General features: G+C 49.3%; 1 protein-coding gene across 2 annotated transcripts in view; it reads right to left on the reverse strand.

Moving 5' to 3' along the window:
• Nucleotides 1–1,007: 1,007 nt before the first annotated feature.
• ADD2 (adducin 2) overlaps nucleotides 1,008–21,590 on the reverse strand; it is a gene marked incomplete at both ends in the record, with an annotated part of 37,538 nt that continues 16,955 nt past the window's right edge. The window contains 7 exons of one of the 2 annotated variants that reach the window (XM_082851988.1): nucleotides 1,008–1,312; nucleotides 7,805–7,930; nucleotides 9,524–9,671; nucleotides 11,622–11,711; nucleotides 12,540–12,659; nucleotides 13,581–13,838; nucleotides 19,014–19,190. In XM_082851988.1, coding sequence (XP_082708114.1) covers nucleotides 1,008–1,312; nucleotides 7,805–7,930; nucleotides 9,524–9,671; nucleotides 11,622–11,711; nucleotides 12,540–12,659; nucleotides 13,581–13,838; nucleotides 19,014–19,190 — 1,224 coding nt within the window. Of the gene's footprint in view, nucleotides 1,316–7,804; nucleotides 7,931–9,523; nucleotides 9,672–11,621; nucleotides 11,712–12,539; nucleotides 12,660–13,580; nucleotides 13,839–19,013; nucleotides 19,191–21,590 lie in introns of both variants that reach the window. The other variant, XM_082851987.1, reaches the window with a different exon arrangement.

The raw sequence follows: 21,590 nt of genomic DNA on the forward strand, positions 1-21,590 counted from the left end.
CAGTTCCAGGCTGTGAGCCAGGGCTTCTAGGTTTAAGGGAAGGTCAGGGGATCCCAGATGCCGGACCGGAGGGGGACGGGGTGAGCCGCGCTGCCCTGAGAGTCAGGCAAATGCTCGAAAGGCATCGCATATCCGCGCTGTCCTGATCCTCCTTGTACCACCCAAAGCCAACCGAGGATCAAAATTGCCCCAAATTTCGGCCCTGCTTATGACAGAAGTGTTTCCTAAGCTAAATTTGGTTTTAGTTTTGAAGTGCCTGAGATGCACTGTTCAAATGGGTCAAGTTCCTGGCTTCTTATATGGATCGAACCATCCTCCACGCCGTGGCTGAGCTGGCTGCCCTCACGTCTGCCCCCTCTTACAACAATTCCGGCCGTCATTCCAGAGGTTCCATGAAGAAAGCTTGGGGTTAGTGGTTGGGGGAGCACAGCTAAGCCATCAGCCCTTGGGAACAAGGATTAACTTCTGGTGGAGGGGGCGGGTCCACTTGTGTGGTTCCCGTGAGCAGCAGGGCAGTTACCCTACGGGAAAGAGAAGAGAGATTTCTAAACATAGTGACAGCTCCATCAGCAGGAGGTTGGGTTCACGCGAGGACAAGGACCCTGCTCAGGGGAGCCTCGATCTGTCTGATTTGGGTCTGATTTGTGAGAGCTTGCGGCTGACTTTGGCCCCTTGCCCTGGGCTCAGATCAGGGGCAGCGTCCTCACAAGGGCAGCCCACAGCTAGGCAGTGTCGTGTAGTGGGAAGAGCATTGGACTGGGAGCCAGAAGACCTGACTTCCAGTGCAGGCTCCGCCACGAACCAGCTGTATGACCTTGGGAAAGTCACCTGATTTCTGTGGGGCAACTGTAAAATGAGGGGTTGGTGGGGTAATCTCTAAGTTTCCCATCAGAGTGTGATCCAGGGCCTATTCGACCCCTCCTTGGCCCCGTGCTTCCAGGGACAGAGATGGGAGACGGCGAGGGAGGGGAGGGAGGACGCAGATGGGAGCCCCAGGGGGCTGCGAATCAGGACTCCACTTTCTCCTTCTTTTTGCTTTTCTTCAGGAAGGACGGGGTGCGGAATTTCTTCTTCTTCTTTGAGGGAGACTTGGAAGGCGAGCCCTCTGGGGACATGGGACCGCTGGTGACCGACTCTGTTTTGTCTTTCGAGGTATCGACATCCGTGTCGGCGCTGGTGGTCATCTGGCTGAGGCCTTTGCTGAGGATGTCCTCTGCCGTCTGCTCATCCTCCCTGCCGTTGACCACCACTCCTTCTGGCTGCGTCTTTTCCGGCTCTGTGGTGGCTTTGCTTGTTTCCGTCTTCTGAGCCTCTTCTAGAAAAAGATCCAAAGACGTGACCCATAAGATTACATTCAGGCGAGAGCTTCGACCTGGGGCTAACAGAACCATTTCTAGGCAATTATATAAAGGAAGTCTAGAGCAAAGAGAGGGGCGGGCTGACACGGTAAGGGGAAAGGGGTAGGCAGGGTTCTCTCCCAAACAGGAGAGAACAGGCCCTTGGCAGGCCAGGGACTATGGGCTCTTGCCTACAAATGTAAATAGGTAATGATCTCCAGAAATGGCAGCAGCCCAGCAGGGGCCCGGTTGGGAGCATTCCTAGGAACAGACAGAACAAGGGAACAGACGCAGACTACAGAGAGGCTGTAGGAAGGGGAGGGCACCTCCGTGGACAACTCAGGGGATGCATCTAAGAATTGTTGTGACTGGTTCAGTTTCACTAGTAAAAATATGGAAATGACATGTTTTCATACCCATTTCATTTCCTACACCTCTGAGGAACTTTTCAAAAATGGAGAGTATCTTCCCAGTAGGCAGAGAGGGGCAGGCAGAGGGAGGGTGGGATTCCCTGAGTGGCATGGACCCTACAGACTGCCACCCTATTCAAGGCCAGGAGTGAAAGCCTCCTGCTGCCCTTTCTCCTCCTTCCCACTCTCTTCCCACCCTGCTTCCACTCAAGCTTTGAAATGCCTGTATGGGGAAGGAGGAGGGAAAATTCTAAAACCGTAGACTTTGAAAAGTAGAAAGGAAGGTAAAGTTAATCTAGCTCCTCCCCATTTTACAGATAGGAAAACTGAGTAAAGCAGTAAAAGCGGGCAGACCTCAGTTTCTTGCCATCCCAACTTAGTGTTCTTTTCACTACGTGAAACTGAGAGGGGTGTGTGTGATTGTGCATGTGTGTGAGTGTGCATGTGTGTGAGTGTGAGGGATATCACACCACAAGAAAGTGGGAGTGTGGGAGCTGGGGAAGGTGGGAGACTGGTGTCCCTTACAGACAGAGTGGGGCAAGACAGATGTCTTGGGAAATGGCTAGGGTTCTTGACGGGGTAAAGACTGGAGAAATGTCTGGTTACATGGAAGATGGGACAGAGGGGGGTAAATTTGGGGACAGTTAACATGGGCTAGTTTAACTATCTGGGTAAGCAAACGTCTTCTCCAATAACTCCTGAGGACTGTCCCCTCTTAGTACTGAAGACCTCGGCCCTGGCTCCCATTCTTCCTACTGTCTGGCCCGCCTCCTGCCATCATCCAGCTACCAAGTCCTCTAATGCGCTTGACTCCTATGGCCCTTACTGCCCTCCCGCCCACCATGCATTCCCATGGTCATCACTGGCCATTCTCTTGAATGCAGAAAAGCAGTCCAGACACAGCCTTCCCCCTGACCGCTCCCCTCTCCTCTCTTCACCTGCTTTTGGCCTCATCGACCCTCTGATCCCTGGACCCCTCCCTGCCCTTGCAGTCTGTTTCCCTCTGTCTGGACCACCCTTCTCTCTCTTCTCTGTGTCCCCAACCTTCACCCACACAATCAATCAGCTTGAGTGTTACCCTCCCCTTAAAGTCTTTCCCGGTGCCATCCCTGCTTCCAGGTAGAATTTGTCACTCCTTCCTTTCGGCCCCTACTAGATAAATTTCCATCACAGTGACTGTGAAACAATCACTTCTTTTTTATGCCTATCTCTCCCCTCAAAACTGAAATAAATCAGACAAGACTGTGTTTAATTACCTACGTGACTAGCTTATAGGAGGTACTCAGAAAATGGTTGTGGAATCCATGAATGGTTGAATGCATAAGCAAACAAATGAACGTGTGAATGGTTTTATTCTAACCAAGCCAACACCATACCTCATCTTTCTTGTCTGTCCCAGCCTGAGCCTTCTACGCTGAACTGGACCCAACCTTGTAAACAAACAGCTGCCCTGCATGCTGGCCTTTGTCTCCTGTACCTACTCCCCTGTTCCCACTCTTGGCCTCCTGGGCTCTTGTACCTCCAATGACCCCTCACTTGGATGACCCGTGAGGATGTGTTTCTCAAGTTACACCCTCTCAGATGATTTCGTTACCTGCCTTCTAGCTCCACGAACACAACTATGGATCAGAGGACCCCACCTTCTGTCCAGGTGCCATTTCCTGCCCTGTGGCGATAGGCACCCTCGTCCCAGCAGTGGCCTTCACCCACGCCTGCCCCTTCAGCTGCATCTGCAACCGCAGCCCCTGCTGGCTTGCTCTAGAAGAGCACAGCAGGATTCTTCTCCCCAGCCAGAAAACAAGTCCACACCGGGCATGTCACCAGCTTCTCACAGAGCTCCCACACCATGAATCGTCTGGGGAGCACCAGCAAACAGAACGTGGGGCTGGGAGGCGCCATGGGCCTTGGAGGAGTCGGGTTCCAGATCGAGGTCACCACTCCCTCAGCTGGGGGGGACAGAGACCCCTGGAGGGTACAGTTGGCCAAGAGAAGGGGCAGCAGTCAAGGCTCTAGAAATAAATACTTATTGGGCCCCAGTAAGGAAAGTATCAAGGACCAGCTCTGAGAGTCCAGATCCCTCCTTTGTTAACAGCCCACGACAGTTAAGGTCAGAACTACCTGGGTCTTCAGCTATTTGAAGGGCTCCAGGAGCTGCGGCAGAAGCGAACTCACCTTCTAGCATCTCCTAAGACGAACCACTGGCTTTCTCTCCTAGATGGGGCACTTCGAGCTCTGGGAGTAGGAGACAGGTGTAGGGTGGATGGAATGGGGTAGAGGCTGGGAAATCGGGGGATCTATCCAAGGATGGTGGCCAGGAAGCAGAGGGGAATAGGGAGAGTGGATTTGGAACAAGACTGGACTTGGCAGCCTAGGTCCATAGCCACACCCTTGTGGCTTGGGAAGAGCTGAAAGGCTTGAAGAGGCTGGAGGAGGAAGGGAGGTGCTTTGGTAGGGAGATGCCGAGCTCGTTTGGGTACCTACCTCTCAGACTGGATTTCTCACTATCCCTCAGCATCCAAACACTTGTCTCTCAGTCCCCCGATGTCCCCTTCCAGAAATGCCCACTCCCTGGACAGCCCACTCTACTCCTATCTGCCAGTCCAAGCATATATCTCCCCAAGGTCTGGTTCCAGCCTCCCTTGACATTTGACAACGATTTTGCCCTTCTCTAAACCTACCACCAATATATGAATTTTACACTTGAGTGTGGTCCCCTCCCACTCTGAATCTGGGCTGGCCGTGTGGCTTGGAGAAACCAACAGAATGCAGAGGAAGTGCCACTGAGCCAGCCTCAGGCCGAAGAATTAAGAAGGCCCAGCAGCTTCTGCTTCTATAGTTTGGGGAGCCTTGAGGCACCATGTGTAAAGTCCAACTACCTTGATGGAAACACAGATGGAGAGGCCACATGGAGAGGACCTACAGTTATATGGAGGGACAGACAGACAGACAGAGAGACAGAGAAAGAGGCCCAGCCATTCCACTGTCCCAGCTGAGCCCAGCCTTCCAGCTGCCCCTGACAAGGCACCTTACATGTGAGTGCACCGTGTTGGAAGTTCTAGCTTAGTCAGGCAACCAGATGACTGCAGCCCCAGCTGACATCAGTGGAGCAGAAGAACCACCCGCTGAGCCTTGTCAACCCACAGAAGAACTAATTTCCATAAACCAGTTCTCATTAGGCACTATGATTTAATAGTTATCTACTGCTGCGTAACAAACCACACCAGAACTTAGTGGCTTAAAACAGCAAGCAGCGTAGTATCTCTCACAATCCTGAGAACACAGTACGTAAGGAGAACTCATTTATGAAAGCACATTACAAGGGCCTTTTATATTTATGAGCTCATTTTATCCTGATAACAATGCTGTAAGTCAGGAAAGGCAAGGATTCATGTTAGTCCCCCATCCTGCAGTGTTTTCATGCAACTTATTTGGGATGGCTAAATTAGTAAGTGACACAGCTGGCCTTCTGATGTTGAATGCAGGGCTATTTCTTTGCAGGCATAGCCAATGCTCCTGAGGGGCCCATGGAGGGATTAGCTCAGCAGGGGCAGGGACAGTCAGGAGCCAGTCAACAGAGAAGGTGATGACAGAGATGGCCAGATGTGAAGGAACAGGACTGGAAGGACTCCTTCAGAGACGCTGAGGGGTAGGAGTCAGGGAGGCAGATGAGGAGTGACACTGAGGTGAATTAGCACAAGAGGATTTGAGAGCATGGGGACCAATGGTGTAAAAGTCATTCCAGATCCGATGGGTGAGCTACATGTCAAAGTGCAGATGCTACTCGGGGGGTCAGCCCTGTTGTTCTGAGGAGCTGGGCAAGCCAATGGGCAGCCTGGCCAAGCCCACCCAGTCCCACTTCACACCGGTCACCCCAGACAGCTCCAACTGGTGCCTCTTCACGCGGGGAAGGCACCAAGGAGGTCCACGCTCCCCAGCTCTGCGTGTGTTACAGGAAGACTCTTTTCTAACAACTCAACTAGAGTGTGCCTCTCCATGGAGCATAGATTTGGGCCAGAGAGAAGCAGGAATCCTGCTGCAGTGGGAACGACGTCAGGCAGTGGGAAAGCAGTGATCCCACCCCTCACACCCCTCTCCTTCCCCGCTCTGTCCCACTGAGTAGCAGAGGTCACTCCAAGGGGCTCCCAAGAGCTGAAATGGAATTGCCACCCCTTGTCCCACTCCTGCCACCAGCCTCCTCTCCAGTGGGCTCGCCTTCCTGCAGTTGGTGCAGGGATGCTGCAGACGGCAGTCAGGCCGGGTGCTCTCTGCATGCAGATAAGGCAGTTGGTCCCCAAGGCCATTCAGGCTCTGGCCCCCAGCCCTAGAAGAGGTCATGGGCTCCTCAGAGGGGCCCATGCACTAGGAAGGGGTGGGGTGCAGATGTGCTCCCAAGGGCCACAAGCCCTCCGCCAAAGGGGGCGTCCAGCAGCTGGCCCAAGGCCCGTTCACTGTGGGTGGAATGTCCCATGGAAGTACGGGAGTGTGTTAGTGCACGGGTATGACCTATGTGTGTCTATCCTAGAGGGATGCCTAAACCATGCACAGCACATGTGGAATTGGCGATGACTTCGATGGTCAGGAAACCTCCCGAAGGCAGGGTTGTGAGCAGCAAAAGAAAGAACTGAGGAGCAACATATTTCCTTTGTAAACGTCCTCCCTGCCCCATTGCACGTATTGGAGTGAGTTAGTAAACAGCCTCTCTATACTTACTACAGAGACAAGTATTCAGAATCGGAGGAAACTCCTTTGACGAAGGCACCAACGGGAAGAGAAAGGAAGACGTTGTGGAGGCAGGTTGACAACACCACGAGGAGACACGATGAACACAGTCATGGGACATCCACTTGGGGCTCCGGCCTCAAGCAGATGGGTTTCCCCTGCCAATGCTGGGCCTGTGCTCAAGGCAGCAGTTCACTAACAGAGGGAGCTCAGAGTTGGGGATTCGAGCTGCATTCACACGTGTGGCCATTCTACCGGGGCGGGGGGGGGGGAAGGTTCTATCAGGACACCCAGCTGCTACTGTCTGCCTGGGGTTCAGCCCTCCCTGGTGAGGGCTCACAGTTGGGGTGGCGTGCCCCAAGGGAGGAGCATTCATGCCCCGGAGCGATTCTAGGAGCTCATTAAAGACACTCGCATGATCTGGGAGGTTTGGACTATCATCTTATTACCCATCCTATGCATATCATTAATCATAACCATAATTAGATCTTATATTTACATCAGGCTTTTACTCTTTCCAAGTATGTCTTCACCTACACCTTCCCTTATATATATAAGAACCTTAAAAGGGGAAAATATTAGTAGCCCCATCTGACAGACAGGGAAACTGAGGCACGGAGATTATCTGATTTTCTAAAATCAACAGTTGAGTTGGGCCTAGAACTCAGTTCTCTAAACTAGTAACTCATAAAGTGGTTTTCAACCTGGGCTACACATTAGATTCACCTGGAGAGATCCAGGCTGCACTCCCCCATGCCCACTCCTAGACCACTGAACTCAGAAACCGCTGGGGTGGGACCCCGGCAGGCGTCAGGGATTGTAAAGCTCCCCAGGTGATCCCGACGTGCAGCCAACGTTGAGAACGACACCATCAGCCTCACCTGGGGGCCTGCCAGAAATGCAGGGTCTCAGGTCCCACCCCAGACCTACTGTGTCTTCATTTTAACATTTTAGTCTTCATTTTAACCAGATCCCTAGGCGATCCCTGTGCACGTTAAACTCTGAGCACTGGGCTGGTGAGTCTAGAAAGGCCCATCAGCCAACCTGGCCTGAGTCAGAGATGAGAAGGCCGTGGGTCAATCATTAACGTACTCAGCATTGCTTAGACTCAGCTTAACCTGTAAGGTGTATCGTCACAGCTTGTGAACGGAACAAGCTTAAAGTTGGTAACCCCTGTTTCAGGTTCCCTAGAAACAGCAGAGGGGAGAGTCTCCCGTAGGAGGGCAGCACCTGTTGAAAGGCAGGTGCCCTGCAGTGAAGACCTGCCCACCCCCTATGCAGACCCCCTTCTCGGCCTGCGGAGGCCCCTCTCCCTCCCAGATGCTCAGCTCCACTCACCGTCCACAGACTTGGAGGGAGAGCCCACGGGGCTCTTCGTCTCTGACTTGGCTGGGCTCTGAGCTGGAGAAGCAGGTGCAGACTTTACAGGTGAGCCAGGCTCCTCAGGGGCAGGTTCTTTCTCTCCTGAAAATACAGAAAGCCAGCTCAGGATAGAGGTCAAGGAGAGGAGAGGTGGGCAGACCGAGAGTGCTTTAAAACAACTGCTTTCTTCGGCTTGGTCCTCATTTCTCCTGGCTGGAGTTAGCTGCTTCCTCTAACTTAAAAAAAAATTCCTGCTCCATCCTAGGGGAGGCAAGTGGGAGGAGTCGGGAGGAGTCGGAGTCCGTTTCCTCCCTCACAGGACATCTTTGGATGGACTTTGTTACCCCTGATGTGGACGGCAAGACTGCAGGGGAACTCCCACCCACGATCTGTTTGCATGTAGCTTATTGATTATTTGTCTAATTTACATGTCCGGTCCAAACAATCTCTAGACACAAAGAGCACCCTATTTTTCTATCTACTTTTTCGATTGGCACCGAAAACTCCAAGCAAGCTAACTCCAAGAAAGCCAGCGAGGATTCTTCTAGTGCCTTAGTTCCTAGGAAGATGGCTGAGTCTGGGTGGGGACGGGGGCTGTGGAAGGGGGCCCTGCCCTGAGGGAATGAAAGCCTTGCCTGGTGGACAAAACCAAGAGCTGAATTCTGTGTCTCAGACCCCAAGTGCACTTGAAGCAAAGAGAAGGGACAGCTCCATGTGGGGCACAGAGAGGGCTTCCTGGCTGGAGGGGGTTTGCCACAGAGGCCGAAGTGTAGATAATAGTGGATCAGGCTAGCCGAGAAGAGAAACTCTGTCAGGAGGGGACAAAGGCATGAACAAGCTCTCAAGAGTATGACTACTTAGGAGTCAGCATGGAGAGATGGGCTCGACTGAGATTCTGACATAAAGGACTCAGCTGCTGGATTCTGACATAAAGGACTCAGCTCTGATTGCCCGGCTAAGCGGTTTATACCACATCTGATAGACCATCAGTAATTATGATCACTATTATAATGAACATATTATTACAGCTAACGTTTGTCTGGTGTCTACTGACCGAGGCCATATTCGTAGGCAGTATCCTAAGCACTCCTCACGGATTAACTCCTTATTCCCAGGTGAGAGGGTCAGTGGGGTCATGGCGGCAGCACCGTTAACTGTCAGGCACGAGCCATGAGGGGCATTGGTGTGATTAACAAAATCATGCTGATAAGAATATTATTTGCTGGGCTTCCCTGGTGGCGCAGTGGTTGAGAGTCCGCCTGCCGATGCAGGGGACACGGGCTCATGCCCCGGTCCGGGAAGATCCCACATGCCGCGGAGCGGCTGGGCCCGTGAGCCGTGGCCGCTGAGCCTGCGCGTCCGGAGCCTGTGCTCCGCAACGGGAGAGGCCACAGCAGTGAGAGGCCCGCGTACCACAAAAAAAAAAAAAAAAAAAAAAAAAATTTGCTGATGGAGCAGGAAGGTCAAAGTGAGGACATGACAGAGAAGAGACAGAAAGAAGCAAATGAAGATTGAAAAGGAAAGTGAGACAAGGCTGGATTGAGCCCTGGGGGCCCTGGCAGGCAGCAAGGAAGGGGGTCCAGGGCTGCTGGCGGGGAGTGAGGGTCATGGTTTGCTCTGCTGCCTCTCTGGGTGCCCCGAGCTCTCCCCTCCGCCTGGGAGGTCCTGAAGCACCAGCTTCCGGGGGTTATTTACCATCGAGTTCTAGCTTCTTCCTCTCCACCTCTTTCTTGTACTCTTCCAGCTCCTGATCCGTGAGTTGGCTAAAGGGGTTGGGCGCTATCTCCTCGGCCTCGTCTTTGGTATCCGCCTGGCCCCGGGACATCAGCTGGCTCTCTGTGGACTGAAAGTTAACCACAGAGTGTGTCGCTCTCTGAACGCCGCAGTCGGGGCCCAGGCCCGAGCTTCCTTTCAGACTCACGGGGCTGCCAGTGGTCTTGCTAGCGACAGCGTGGCATGCAGCTCCATGGCAACAGCTCGGGGCCTCGGGGGTAGGGGTTGTTCACTCCGTCCCACGGCTACACCTCACCCCCCAGACCCGGCTTCTTTGTAACTGCCTGGATGAACGCAGGGGGTCCTCCCTCTGCCCCAGAAATAAAATCAAAGAATGCTCCCAAGCAGAAGGAAGACACACCTTTATTGCGATCTCTACTGTGGACGCTTGCAAGCCGTCACTGTGCAAATACAGCTGGCGGCCCACAGTCAGTCAGCCAAAACCCAGCATGCAAAGCGTTGGCTCAACCAGTGTCACGCCAGCCGCTCCCCGCCATGCACCCCACCACCCCGCATCAGCAGCGCAAGCCACAGCACCCAGCGATAAGTCATATGCAAAACACACAGTGGCTTTGGTGTTCTCAGTCCAAACTGTTAGTCCTGTTTTGCACACAGTCATAAAGAACAAGGGGGCCAAGGTCCTGAACCTTGGATATTCAACCCGCCTGTACTGCAGGTCCCTGAAGGGACATTGGCAAAATCACTGTGCTTCACCCCCTCTGGGGAGCCCCTGGCTCTGGGGAGCTCACCAGCTGGGCCTTGTGTAAGCTTCGGGAATCCTTTGATCCCTCTAGCTCGGGACAGCTCAGACTCCATAGCCCTTTATCCTAACTCAGCAACCTCATCTCAGCCTTTGGGAATTCAGTGGTCCGGAGCCAAGGAGTCAAAGAAAGTGAGCGGGGGTGGGGATGTGAGCCTGGGCAGCTGGCCCACACCACACACTCCAGGCCATCTGGCTCTGGCTCATCAAGTCTTCTGATGATGGGCCCATGGGCTCCTTCCAAAAGAAGGCAGCACTGGGCCTATCTTAAGGAATCATGGGGTTCAAAAAAGTCCAAGACTGGGATCCCAAGAAGAGGGACTCCAAGGAGAGCACTCGGTATAAATGGCAGAGTTTTTAACAATGTTGATCATAGTATTGAACTCCCACCTCCCCCCATTATCATGGAGTATTTCTATCCTTGACCCTGTAGCACATTTGCTGTTCCTCCTCTTGGCTCAGCTGAGGTGGGGTGGAGGTGATGACATAACCTTCACACTTCCCCTGCCAAGAGGCACCCACCTGGTGGGTTGCAGCCTGATCTGCAATCATGACATCACCTCAGTTTGCTCTGCAGAGAGGAATGGTCCCTGTATCCCCTGCCCCTGCCCTTACTGCTAAGGAAGATGCCACTGCTACTTTGCAATGAGCAGCAATGATTTCCAACACAAGCCAGAAGTCTGACGTTCACCCCTTTTGCTAAGCACTAAACAAAAACTGTTCTATCTCAAGCAGGGGAACAACTTTATATTTTCTAACTCTACGTGTGTTTGTGTGGGCAACTCACTGCCCCTTCCCATCCTGTAGGAGTACCGGTCCTTATATACATGTCTGCCCTCTGAGAGCCTGTGAGCATCTTCCCAGAGCTACGGCCTGATGGTGCTGTTTCCACGCACAGAGGCCAGAGCCGCTCAGGGCAGCCAGGCCTAGAGCCGCTGGGAGAGGCCAGCCGCGCTCCTGAGAGGTCACTCTGCGGGACACTGACAGAGGGCAGAGGGGAGTTCCAGGGGGAGGCACAGAAGCCGCATCACTCCCGTGGGCAGGCTGGGCTACTCCTCCCCTGCCTGGCGCCCACGGGAGGCGATGAGATACTGTCCCCAGTCCTCACAGCATCCATTTTGCAGCAAGAGCACCAGTGCCCAAGATCACAGGGGAAGGTGGGCATATAAGGACTCAGGGGTCCTGCTGCCCGGCCCCAGGCACTGCAGACCCAGAAGGCAAACACGTTTCCCCTCCAGACAAGGGCAGCGTCTGCTGTACCGGGCTTCGGCTCTTCTCAGCGATGACACTCGCCAGCAGCTGGGACTGAGGCCCCGCTGACTTCACATCCTGTCGGTTTTGTTCTCGAATCTGTGTAGAAAGGGATGGGGAGGGTGAGGTAGCTGTCCAGCATCAGGGTGTGAAGTTGGCAGGGAACATCCCCAGGGCACACTAGAAAGGCCACCCAGGGGTGCAGATGTAACGCATCACATCCACTCTGAGACAGTCTGTCTCCACGTCTGCTCCAGAATGAATGAGAAGTTTATGTAGAACACCAGATTCTCATTAACCATGAGCAGGTCATTGAGATGAAGAGGGAAATGAGGCATAGTAGATCCTTGAGGGAGATTCTCAATTTTTAATATTCCTATGAAGTCCCTGAGGAATTGGTTTAAACTACAGATTCCTGGGGGGCCACCCCGTGCACATTGAATCTCACTCCCATGGGAGGAGGGGTGGGAGTGACCCAGGAATCTGCCCTTCAGAGGACCACACACTGAAACACTGTTCTGGGAACATACCCGACCTATTGAAGGTGGTCTGTTACAAGTTAAGTTTTTAAAGTAACATTAGAAATATAAGTGAGTGAACTGTAAAGCCAAGGTAGAGAAATAAACACAAAGGATTTTGCAATCTTGAAAATGAGCCAAAGGGAAATAGCATAAAATTTGTAAAAATTCGATTTGCGGGTTGGTCTCTTAGACACATCTAATGTCTAAAGCTAGCACCTCTCTATTTGAGGGTTACACAGGACTACAAAAGCACAGCGCTTAGCACTGTGCCTGGAATATGGCCAATAAATGGTAGTTTCTTTTCCATAAGAGGCATCTGGGATGTCGGTAAGTCAGGCGCATCCTGGGGACCCCCCCCCACGCCCTTGAGGGAGAAAAGATGGGAGGTAATTAGCTATCCCCTTACCTTGTTGCGCATGTCCAGCACTTCTTGGGGGTCAGTATACAGAGGCACAAATTGGTTTGGGTTTTCGATCCGTATGGGCATGCCACTGCTGGATTTCTCCACCTCGTCAGCCTTCATCCACTGAACACACACAAGGCCCGGTGGGTGAGGCAAAGGCATATGGCTCGCCGTCCACCCTAGTGGTCCACCCCATGAGATCTGGGCCGACCAGCCCACGTGCAAGTCAGCAAGCCTAGACAAACACTTTCCCTCGTCTTGGGCCTCTTTGGTGTCTGTCTCCCAGAGCAGAGATGGGCAGCAAATGATCCAGCAACCAAAGAAAGGCCCCAGATCAATGGCCATAAAGAACACTTAAGACGAGGGACAGAGCCATGGTGCCAGCTTTGACAGACAGGCAGCCGCTGGTGTTGTAGTATTAGATGACTCGTGGATGTTAATTTGCAGGGCTTTGTTTTTTTTTTTTTAAACGAAGAGCTATTCTATTTGGCTGCCAGCTACTTTGTTAGTGAAAATCAAATTAAGAGCCAGGGTGTGTGATGAGGGAGAGAGAGGAAAAGAGCATACAATTTGTAAAAACTCAATCTGTGGGCAGGTCTCACACATCTAATGTCTAAAGCAAGCACCTCTCTACAGAAGAGGGTTATAAAGGGAGTGGACAACGTAATAGAAGCAAGTACCCCATGCACCTTCTGGTTTTGCATCAGATGGTCAGTTCAAATGTTGGGTACCCCTCTCTTGAATTTCCCAGAAGCCCCTTCCAGATATGGGAGCAAAAAGCTTTCATGCTGCTGGGAGTGACCTGGTCCAGCCACCCTCTGGACCAAAAACTCAGCATAGGGGTGCAAGAAACAGGTGATCTGCTCCGTAGGCATGAGAAGCTGCTCCCAGATGCCCAATAGGAAGCCTTAGGGGGAGACAGGACTAGTGCAGGCCCAGGGGAGGTTTGCTGTTTCCCTTTTAAAGCTGCTTAGCCCACACAGGTAGCTGGGCACTCTCCTTCCACCCCAATCTCCCCAGCGGAGCCCCCTCTGCCCTCCTTACCGTGGTCTTTGGCCGGGGGCTACCCATGCTCCTCTGGACCTCGTCGGCTACATTGACCCGCAGGTAGGTGTTGGGCGTGTTGAGCCAGCGGGTCTTCTCCTTCTGCTGCTTCTGGGCGTGTTGCCTCAGGGCGGGCACCGGGGTGCCGTCCTCCTCAAACACAAAGGCTGTGACCGTGGCTGGAATCTCCACCTCACTTTTGTGTTTGGTTTTCTCTTGAACAAAGGGGTAGCGGTAGGTGTAGCCTGTTCTGTAACCCTAAAAAGGACAAAAATAGAACCACATGTGGTGGGGAAAATGGTCAGGTACATGCCTGCTCGCCCGCTCACACGCTTTACCCCCTTCCATCTAAAGGACTCAGTTTAACCCAAAGTCTCTGTAATACAACCCAGGCCTTGCCGCACCTCTGGTATATTTCAGAATTGTTCCCTGTCTTGGTCCCCCAACCCCTCCCCTCCTCCACCCCAACAAGCCCTCTGATCAGGGATGAAAAAGTTCCCAGAATCTTGTGGACCAGACAGAGCTCCAGCTTTTGGTCTGGTCCAGTAGTTCTCAACACAAGAAAATCATGCGGGAGCTTTAAAAATGTGTATGCCTGGGCTCAACTCAGAGTTCCCCATTTCATTGGACAGTGGTGCAATCCGGGCTACAGGATTTTAAAAAGTTTCCCAGCTGATTCTAACAGTAGCCCTCCCTTCCTCGACTCTGAGGCTTCTTAACTATTTTTCTCTTGGGAGCCCTAACTCTGACTCAAGAACATCTCTGTCTCCTAAGCAAGACCATGTCCCCCAAAGGTGGACTGTTACTCAGAATGAACACTCGGGAATCTTAACAGCTGCTGGAGCAATTCTCGGCTCTGCCTGTCATCTTTTTTAAAATTCAAGTGGTATTAAAAAGGAAGTGGATTGGGGCTTCCCTGGTGACGCAGTGGTGGAGAGTCCGCCTGCCAATGCAGGGGACATGGGTTCGTGCCCCGGTCCGGGAGGATCCCACATGCCACGGAGCGGCTGGGCCCGTGAGCCGTGGCCACTGAGCCTGCACGTCTGGAGCCTGTTCTCCGCAACGGGAGAGGCCACAACAGTGAGAGGCCCGCGTACCACAAAAAAAAAAAAGAAAGTGGATTACAAAAGAAGTACAGAGCCATGTAGAAAAATTAAGCAATATAAAAAGCATAAGGAAAAAGTGGGTTTTATGCAAAATCTCATCCCCAGAGACAACCACTAAAAATCCTTTCAGTCATCTCTCTAAGCACACATATACAAATGCATGTATGTAAATATACAGACTATATAATTAATGCATCATATAATATATATAAAACAGTATATTAATGGACTGTACCACATAAGCAGCTTTTAAAAAAATTGAGATATAATTGACATGTAACTTTACATTAGTTTCAGGTGTGCAACATAGTGATTCAATATCTGTATGTATTATACGTGTAACTGAATCACTTTGCTGTACACCTGAAATTAACACATTGTAAATCAACTATACCTCAATTAAAAAAAATTGTATGTATTGTGAAATGATTACCACGAGTCTAATTAACATCCAGCACCTCTCATAGTTACCATTCTTTTTCTTGTGATGAGAACTTTTAAGATCTACTCTTTTAGCAACTTTCAAATATATAATACAGTATTAATAACTATTGTCACCATGCTGTACATTACATCCCCAGGATTACTTATTTTATATATGGAAGTTTGCACCTTTTGACTCCTGTACCCATTTCTCTCTGCCTCCCACCTGGCAGCTAGCAATCTGTTCTCTGTATCTATGAGTATGAATTTTTTGCTTTTTGGCTTTTGAGGGTTTTTTTTCAATTCCACATATAAATGAGATCATACAGTATTTGTCTTTCTCTGTCTGACTTATTTCACTTAGCATAATCCCCTCAAGGTCCATCCATATTGTTGCAAATGGTAAGACTTTCAGCTTTTTTATGGCTCAATAATATCCTATCATATATAAGTACCACATTTTCTTTATTCATTCTTCCATCAGTGGACACTTAGGTTGCTTCCATACCTTGGCTATTGTAAATAATAATGCTACATAATCAGCTTTATAAGCTGCTTTTAGCTCATCAATGTGTCTTGGAGTTTTTTTCATGTTATTGAACCTATAAATACACAGCAACCTTTAAACAACTACATAATATGCCAGTGAATGGACATATCATAATTTATCTAACCGACACCAGTGGACACTGTTATTTTCAAAATATTATAAACAACCCTGAAATGAGTATCTTTACACATTTTTCTTTAGGCAATTAACATAAGTGCCTAGTAATGTAAATGACTGAGTCAAAGGGAGCACAGTATAAGTTTTTATATATTTATCATGTCCGTCTTCCCAAAACACTGAGCCAATTTACACTTCTGCCAATTGTGCTGGAGTTCCCAGTTCTCGTCTCCTTTCCCCTGCACTGAATATTGCCCCACTCTTCTTTTTATAGGATTTTCTGAGCCATTCTGAATTTCACCTGAAATTTAAAGGATTTTTTAAAAATTTTAAAAAAATCCTTGGCAATCAGATGGGTTAAGAGTAATATCCTCTACTTTTGTTTTGTTCTTTTTTGGATTACTAGTAAGATTGGATATTTTTAATTACACTTAATGGCTTCTTGAATATCTTCCTTTGTAAACTGGGTTCTCAGTTCATTTTTCTATTGTGATGGTCATCTTTTCATATTGATTTGTAATACCTCCTTTTACAGTAAAGATATGAATCTGTTTTTGTTTTTGTTTTTGTTTTTTGCGGTACGCGGGCCTCTCACTGTTGGGGCCTCTCCCGTTGCGGAGCACAGGCTCCGGACGCGCAGGCTCAGCGGCCATGGCTCACAGGTCCAGCCGCTCCGCGGCATGTGGGATCTTCCCGGACCGGGGCACGAACCTGTGTCCCCTGCATCGGCAGGCGGACTCTCAACCACTGTGCCACCAGGGAAGCCCGATGTGAATCTTTTGACTGTCACAGATGTTGCAAATATTTTCCCCATACTTTGTCTTTTAGCTTTGTTTATATGGTGGGTGGGGTGGTTTATAAAAATACAAATTTTGAATTTTAATGTAATCATATCTGTTAATATTTGGCATCACGATTTCAGACTTTCCTGCCATGCTTGACAAGGTCTTTCCCAACACAAGAGCATTAAAACTACTAATCTATATTTTTAAATACCTATATCAATTTCCTTTCCATGTTTAAATTTTTGACAAATCAGGGATTTATCTTGTTGAAAGGACAAGGTAGTAATCCACCTTAGTTTTATTTCCCAGATGGCTAACAGTCTATTTTTTCCCCAGATTTATAAGATGGCTGTTTATCCTGTGTTAAATTTTCATGCATTTGGGATTTATTTCTGGATCCTCTAAGCTGTAGCATTGATTGGCCTGTGCATTCTGGACTAGTGCTCCACCCTTTAGTGACTCAAGCCTTATCACACTTTACCATGTGGTGGTAATCACTCTTTTTTTTTTTTTTTTTTTTTTTTTTTTGCGGGTACGCGGGCCTCTCACTGTTGTGGCCTCTCCCGTTGCGGAGCACAGGCTCCGGACGCGCAGGGTCAGCGGCCATGGCTCATGGGCCCAGCTGCTTTGCAGCATGTGGGATCTTCCCGGACTGGGGCACGACCCGTGTCCCCTGCATCGGCAGGCGGACTCTCAACCACTGCGCCACCAGGGAAGCCCCACTCTTCTTTTTATAGGATTTTCCGAGCCATTCTGAATTTCACCTGAAAGAACATTTTGCTCAGTCCTTATACCTTCCCCCACTTTTGAGGAAATTACATTGAGTTTATCGATTAATTTGGAAAAGTTACCCTACTGAAGCTTTTAACCAAGAATAAATTATAGCTTTTCACTGATTTCAGGTTTTCTCTGATGTCTATTGGTAAAATTTTACAGTTGTCTTTAAAGGGGTTCTGCTTAAAGTTTGATTTTGCTGCATTTGCAAATAGGATTATCTTCTCATTATATTTTCATTGTTTTGTTTCAAAATTTAATGGAAATTCTTCTAGTGTTTCACCATGATACCGGTGCGTGTCTTGAGAAAAAAATCATTTTAATCATGTTAAATAAATGGCTTCCTATCCTACTTAACAGCTATTATTTTTATAAATCAATATTAAATTTTTATCAAATAACTTTTGATCTCAAAGTGATCAGAAGGTTTATATTTTTGACTCATTGATATCATGAAATATATTTAAAAGATTTATAATATTAAACCATCCTTCAGTACTAGGAATGAGCCCTCACTTGGTTATTGTGTATTATTATTCTAATGTTATGCTGGATACTATCTGCTAGTTTTCATGCAGCCTTTTTCATCAACTCAAAGTGAGATTGGTCTGAATGTGTTATAATTGTTATGGTTTGGTTTCCTTCTTTCACTCTTATCTGCAACCGTTTAAATAGCATAAGAATAGCCTCTCTCTTAAAGGTCTGAAAGAATTTCTGCATGAAACCACTTGGTCCTGATGCTTTATTTAGGCATAGTTACACAGATGTTAACAGGAGTTGTATTTTCATTGTGGAGTGTACCTTTCACCATTATAAAGTGACCCTCAAGCTCAGCCTGCTAATAAAGTGGAAGTGATTTGGAGGAACTGGGGGCAGAAGGAAAGGACTGATTATTGCAATGACCCAGACACAACAAAGAGAGGGTCCCAAGTAGTCGCAGTGAGGCGGCGGGGAGGTAAATGATACAGAAATGTCACAGAGGTAGGTTTCGTCTTCGCTTTTTCGAGCAATCTAAGAAGTCAGAGCCTCTTCCTGCAATTAGCTCCCCACGGTATGTGCTTTCTTCTTATTCTTGAATTGTCTCATATTTACGTCATATACCATCAATTAAATTGTTAGCTCCAGAAGGAAGGATGTCTTATAATTCTTTGGATCCTTTAAAGCCCACTCCTGGACATATACCAGTTAACGCCCTACCTGATTGATTCATTCGTTACAGTAGGATATTGTTATAATGCCGCTCACCAGGAACAGGGAAATTAATGGCATTATGCGTTTTCTGCGTTAAAGTCATGAGATTAGAAAGAAAGGCAGAACTAACTGCAGAAGAGGAGTGAACAAAGCTGCAATATGAGAGAGGCTCTGTGGTGCTGATTATTGCTGGATTACCACCTCTCATACCAACCAAGGGCCTCCTACCCCTTCTGTAAAGAGCACCTTGCAGGTATGATAACAACCACAGCCCTTGGAAAAGGGGTGGCAAAGGCCACCACTTGAGAAAACTCAACTACTATTAGAATGACCACAAACTCTAAGTCAAGTGGCCGATCAAGGGGGCTTTAATAAATTAACTGTGATGTTGGCAGTTCTCACGCCCACCGAATGCTTCATACGGACTGGTTTGGGGGGAGCTAAGCCACAAAGGACTGGCCTGGAAGGACAACGGTAGGAGACTCACCAGATTGTCCAGCATCCTCATGAGGGCCTCGAACTCGTGCTCCCCCAGCCGGCTCTTCTGCATGGGCCCGAAGGTGCTCCCCGCCCACTGCACGGAGCCCACCTCGTGAGGCCGGTGCTTCTCCTGCTCCAGGAGGATGAGGTTCTCCACGCCCCCCGCGCTGGACAGAGCCGACACCTGCGCAAAGGGCAGAGAACGCTCAGCTCACACACACGGGTGTGCGCGTGTACACACACATCCCTGCGCGTGTACCTGTGCTCCTCTGTGTAACAGAGAATGGAGATCGGGGAAGATTAGAAACAGAAGTGTCTGGAAAACTGAGCTGTAGCTGGTTATTTCCTCCCAGAGGAGAGCCCCTCCAAACTTGTAGGGCATGTGCCCATTTCCAGGGAAAGAGGTGTTAGTATTTCTTTCCTAATGTCAGTTCTTAGGGGGACATAGCGAGTGTTAAACCTCAAGAATAAAGCAATGCAGAGTCCTGAAAAATTACCTGGGACACAGACCAACCTCAAATTGTGATTATTTCTGGGGAAGGAGGGAAGATGAGAAAAGGGGACTTCAATTCTTGTCTGTAACATTTTACTTCTTCCAGAGGAAAATGCCATTGATATTTGTTAAATCTGGTTGGTAGCAGGTGTCGATTATATGACTCTCTGCACTTTTCTGTATGTCTGAAATATTTCTCCTTAAAAAAAAAACAAAAGGTCACTTGAAAGAAATAAGCTGCCTTCTAGGCCAGTGAAATATGAGTGTAGCTGCATGTTGGGCTGAATTAACAGGTCTAAAAGCAGAAGACCCTCCATGATGGCGTTATCCAGTCAAGGAAGCCCAGAGAGAGGAGACGCATGAAATGCTGACAGTCACAGCCGGGCACTGTGTAGGCCTTAGGAAGCTTTTACCAGAAGACTTAGAGCGTTTGTCCCACTGTCAAGGCTCCATGGGGAGGGGACGATCCAGGTGGCTACAGGCAACGGACTCTGACTTTTAGGGCAAGTGGTGTGTGTATAAAGCAGGCAATTTTAGAACGATGCTAAAAACATTCATGAATCCAACTGATCTTATTTTCTAATTCCATGCTCATCTAAAAGCACATTCTATTTACTCCCTGTATCTGCCACTCAGATATAATTGGTCATGGTTTGGCTTCCTGGGTAAGTCCAGAGAGAGATGGTTCTTTCCAAGTATTGTAGGTAGTGAAGCTGGAGTTTTACACTGCTCATCAAGACCCCAGCATTCTGATTAATATTTGATATCCCATGTAAACCTGCTTGTTATGGGGGAACGGCTCTGATTATATAAACTTTCAGTGTTCCAGTTTTTGTGCCAGTTATTGTTTCACTGAAAATGAAAAGAATGCAGTGTAGCTTGCTGACAAACACAGGTCTATGAACACATGAGGATCCTGGACACACTCCAGAGTGTGTTAAATTCACCAGTGTAACACGTGGCCCCTGTGAGACTTCCTAGAGGTCAGCCAAGCAGCATTTCCAAGGTGACCCCCATCACTCTGTGAAGAGGAAGAAGCAACAATAAGCATTTCCATGCTCTCTTCATCCAAGGCATGTGTCCTATGGAAGCCTCCATTTTTATCTTAAAAAGATGACTCCACACCCTACAAACATAGAGGCTTCGAGGCCTTTTATTCCATTCTCTCACCAAAAATGAGTCCTTGTCTAGTATCCCTAGAAGTGGTCAGCTCCGTGCCTGTTGTCCAAATGTTAGAAGGGTTACAGTGAGTTGATATAGATTACCCTGAGTTGAAATCTACCTTTTTATTATGTTCATTCACTGGTCCCAGTTCTGCCCTCTGCTGACCGTGTTTTCTAATTCTGAAGTCCCTCACACCTGGCACTGCGGCTGAGCACCTGGAAACGCACTCTCAAAGCTAGTGAATCCCAGCTGGTTGATCAATTACCAAGTTCGTCCTGGACCCCTACCTGGCCAAGGCAGGGCTCCAGCTCTGGGACCCTGAAAGCCTGACTTGCAGTGCCAGCTCCCTGAAGAGAGGTCCCAACCTGACAGCTGACCTTTCCCACCGACGCTTGCCTTCCTGAGAGGCAGTGCAATGTGGTGTTTAGGACATAGGACCTGGGTACCAGGCTGTCTGGGTTTGGATCCTGGCTCTGCCACCTACTTGCTGTGTGACTTTCAGCAGCTATTTACCCTCCCTGTGCCTCAGCTTTCTCATCTGTAAAATGAAAATAGTATCTACCTCGTGAGGATTATTTAAGGTAATATTCGTAAAGCACTTAGAATAGCACCTGGTGCATACGGAGTGCCGTAGAAATATTTATGATAAATAAATTCTGAGGTTTTACCATGGAAGGCTGAGAAGCAATACCCCCTGGAGACTGGTCATTCATAGAGGAGGAGAAAACTGCCCACACCCTTGCAAGAGCTGCCTCCTCTCACCTCCCCCTTCCCCCATCCGTTTCCATGGCGATGGGTAGCAGATGGAGAATCGCCTGAGCTTCTTCTCATCTGCCTGTGAACAGAGCAGGGAGCTGCCTCTCTCAGCAGAGGATGACCCAGTTTCCTGGAACCCCAAACCGATGGGGAGCAAAGAGAACGCTGTCC

Source organism: Leucopleurus acutus (assembly GCF_964270905.1).
Source record: "Leucopleurus acutus genome assembly, chromosome: 12".
NCBI lineage: Eukaryota > Metazoa > Chordata > Mammalia > Artiodactyla > Delphinidae > Leucopleurus > Leucopleurus acutus.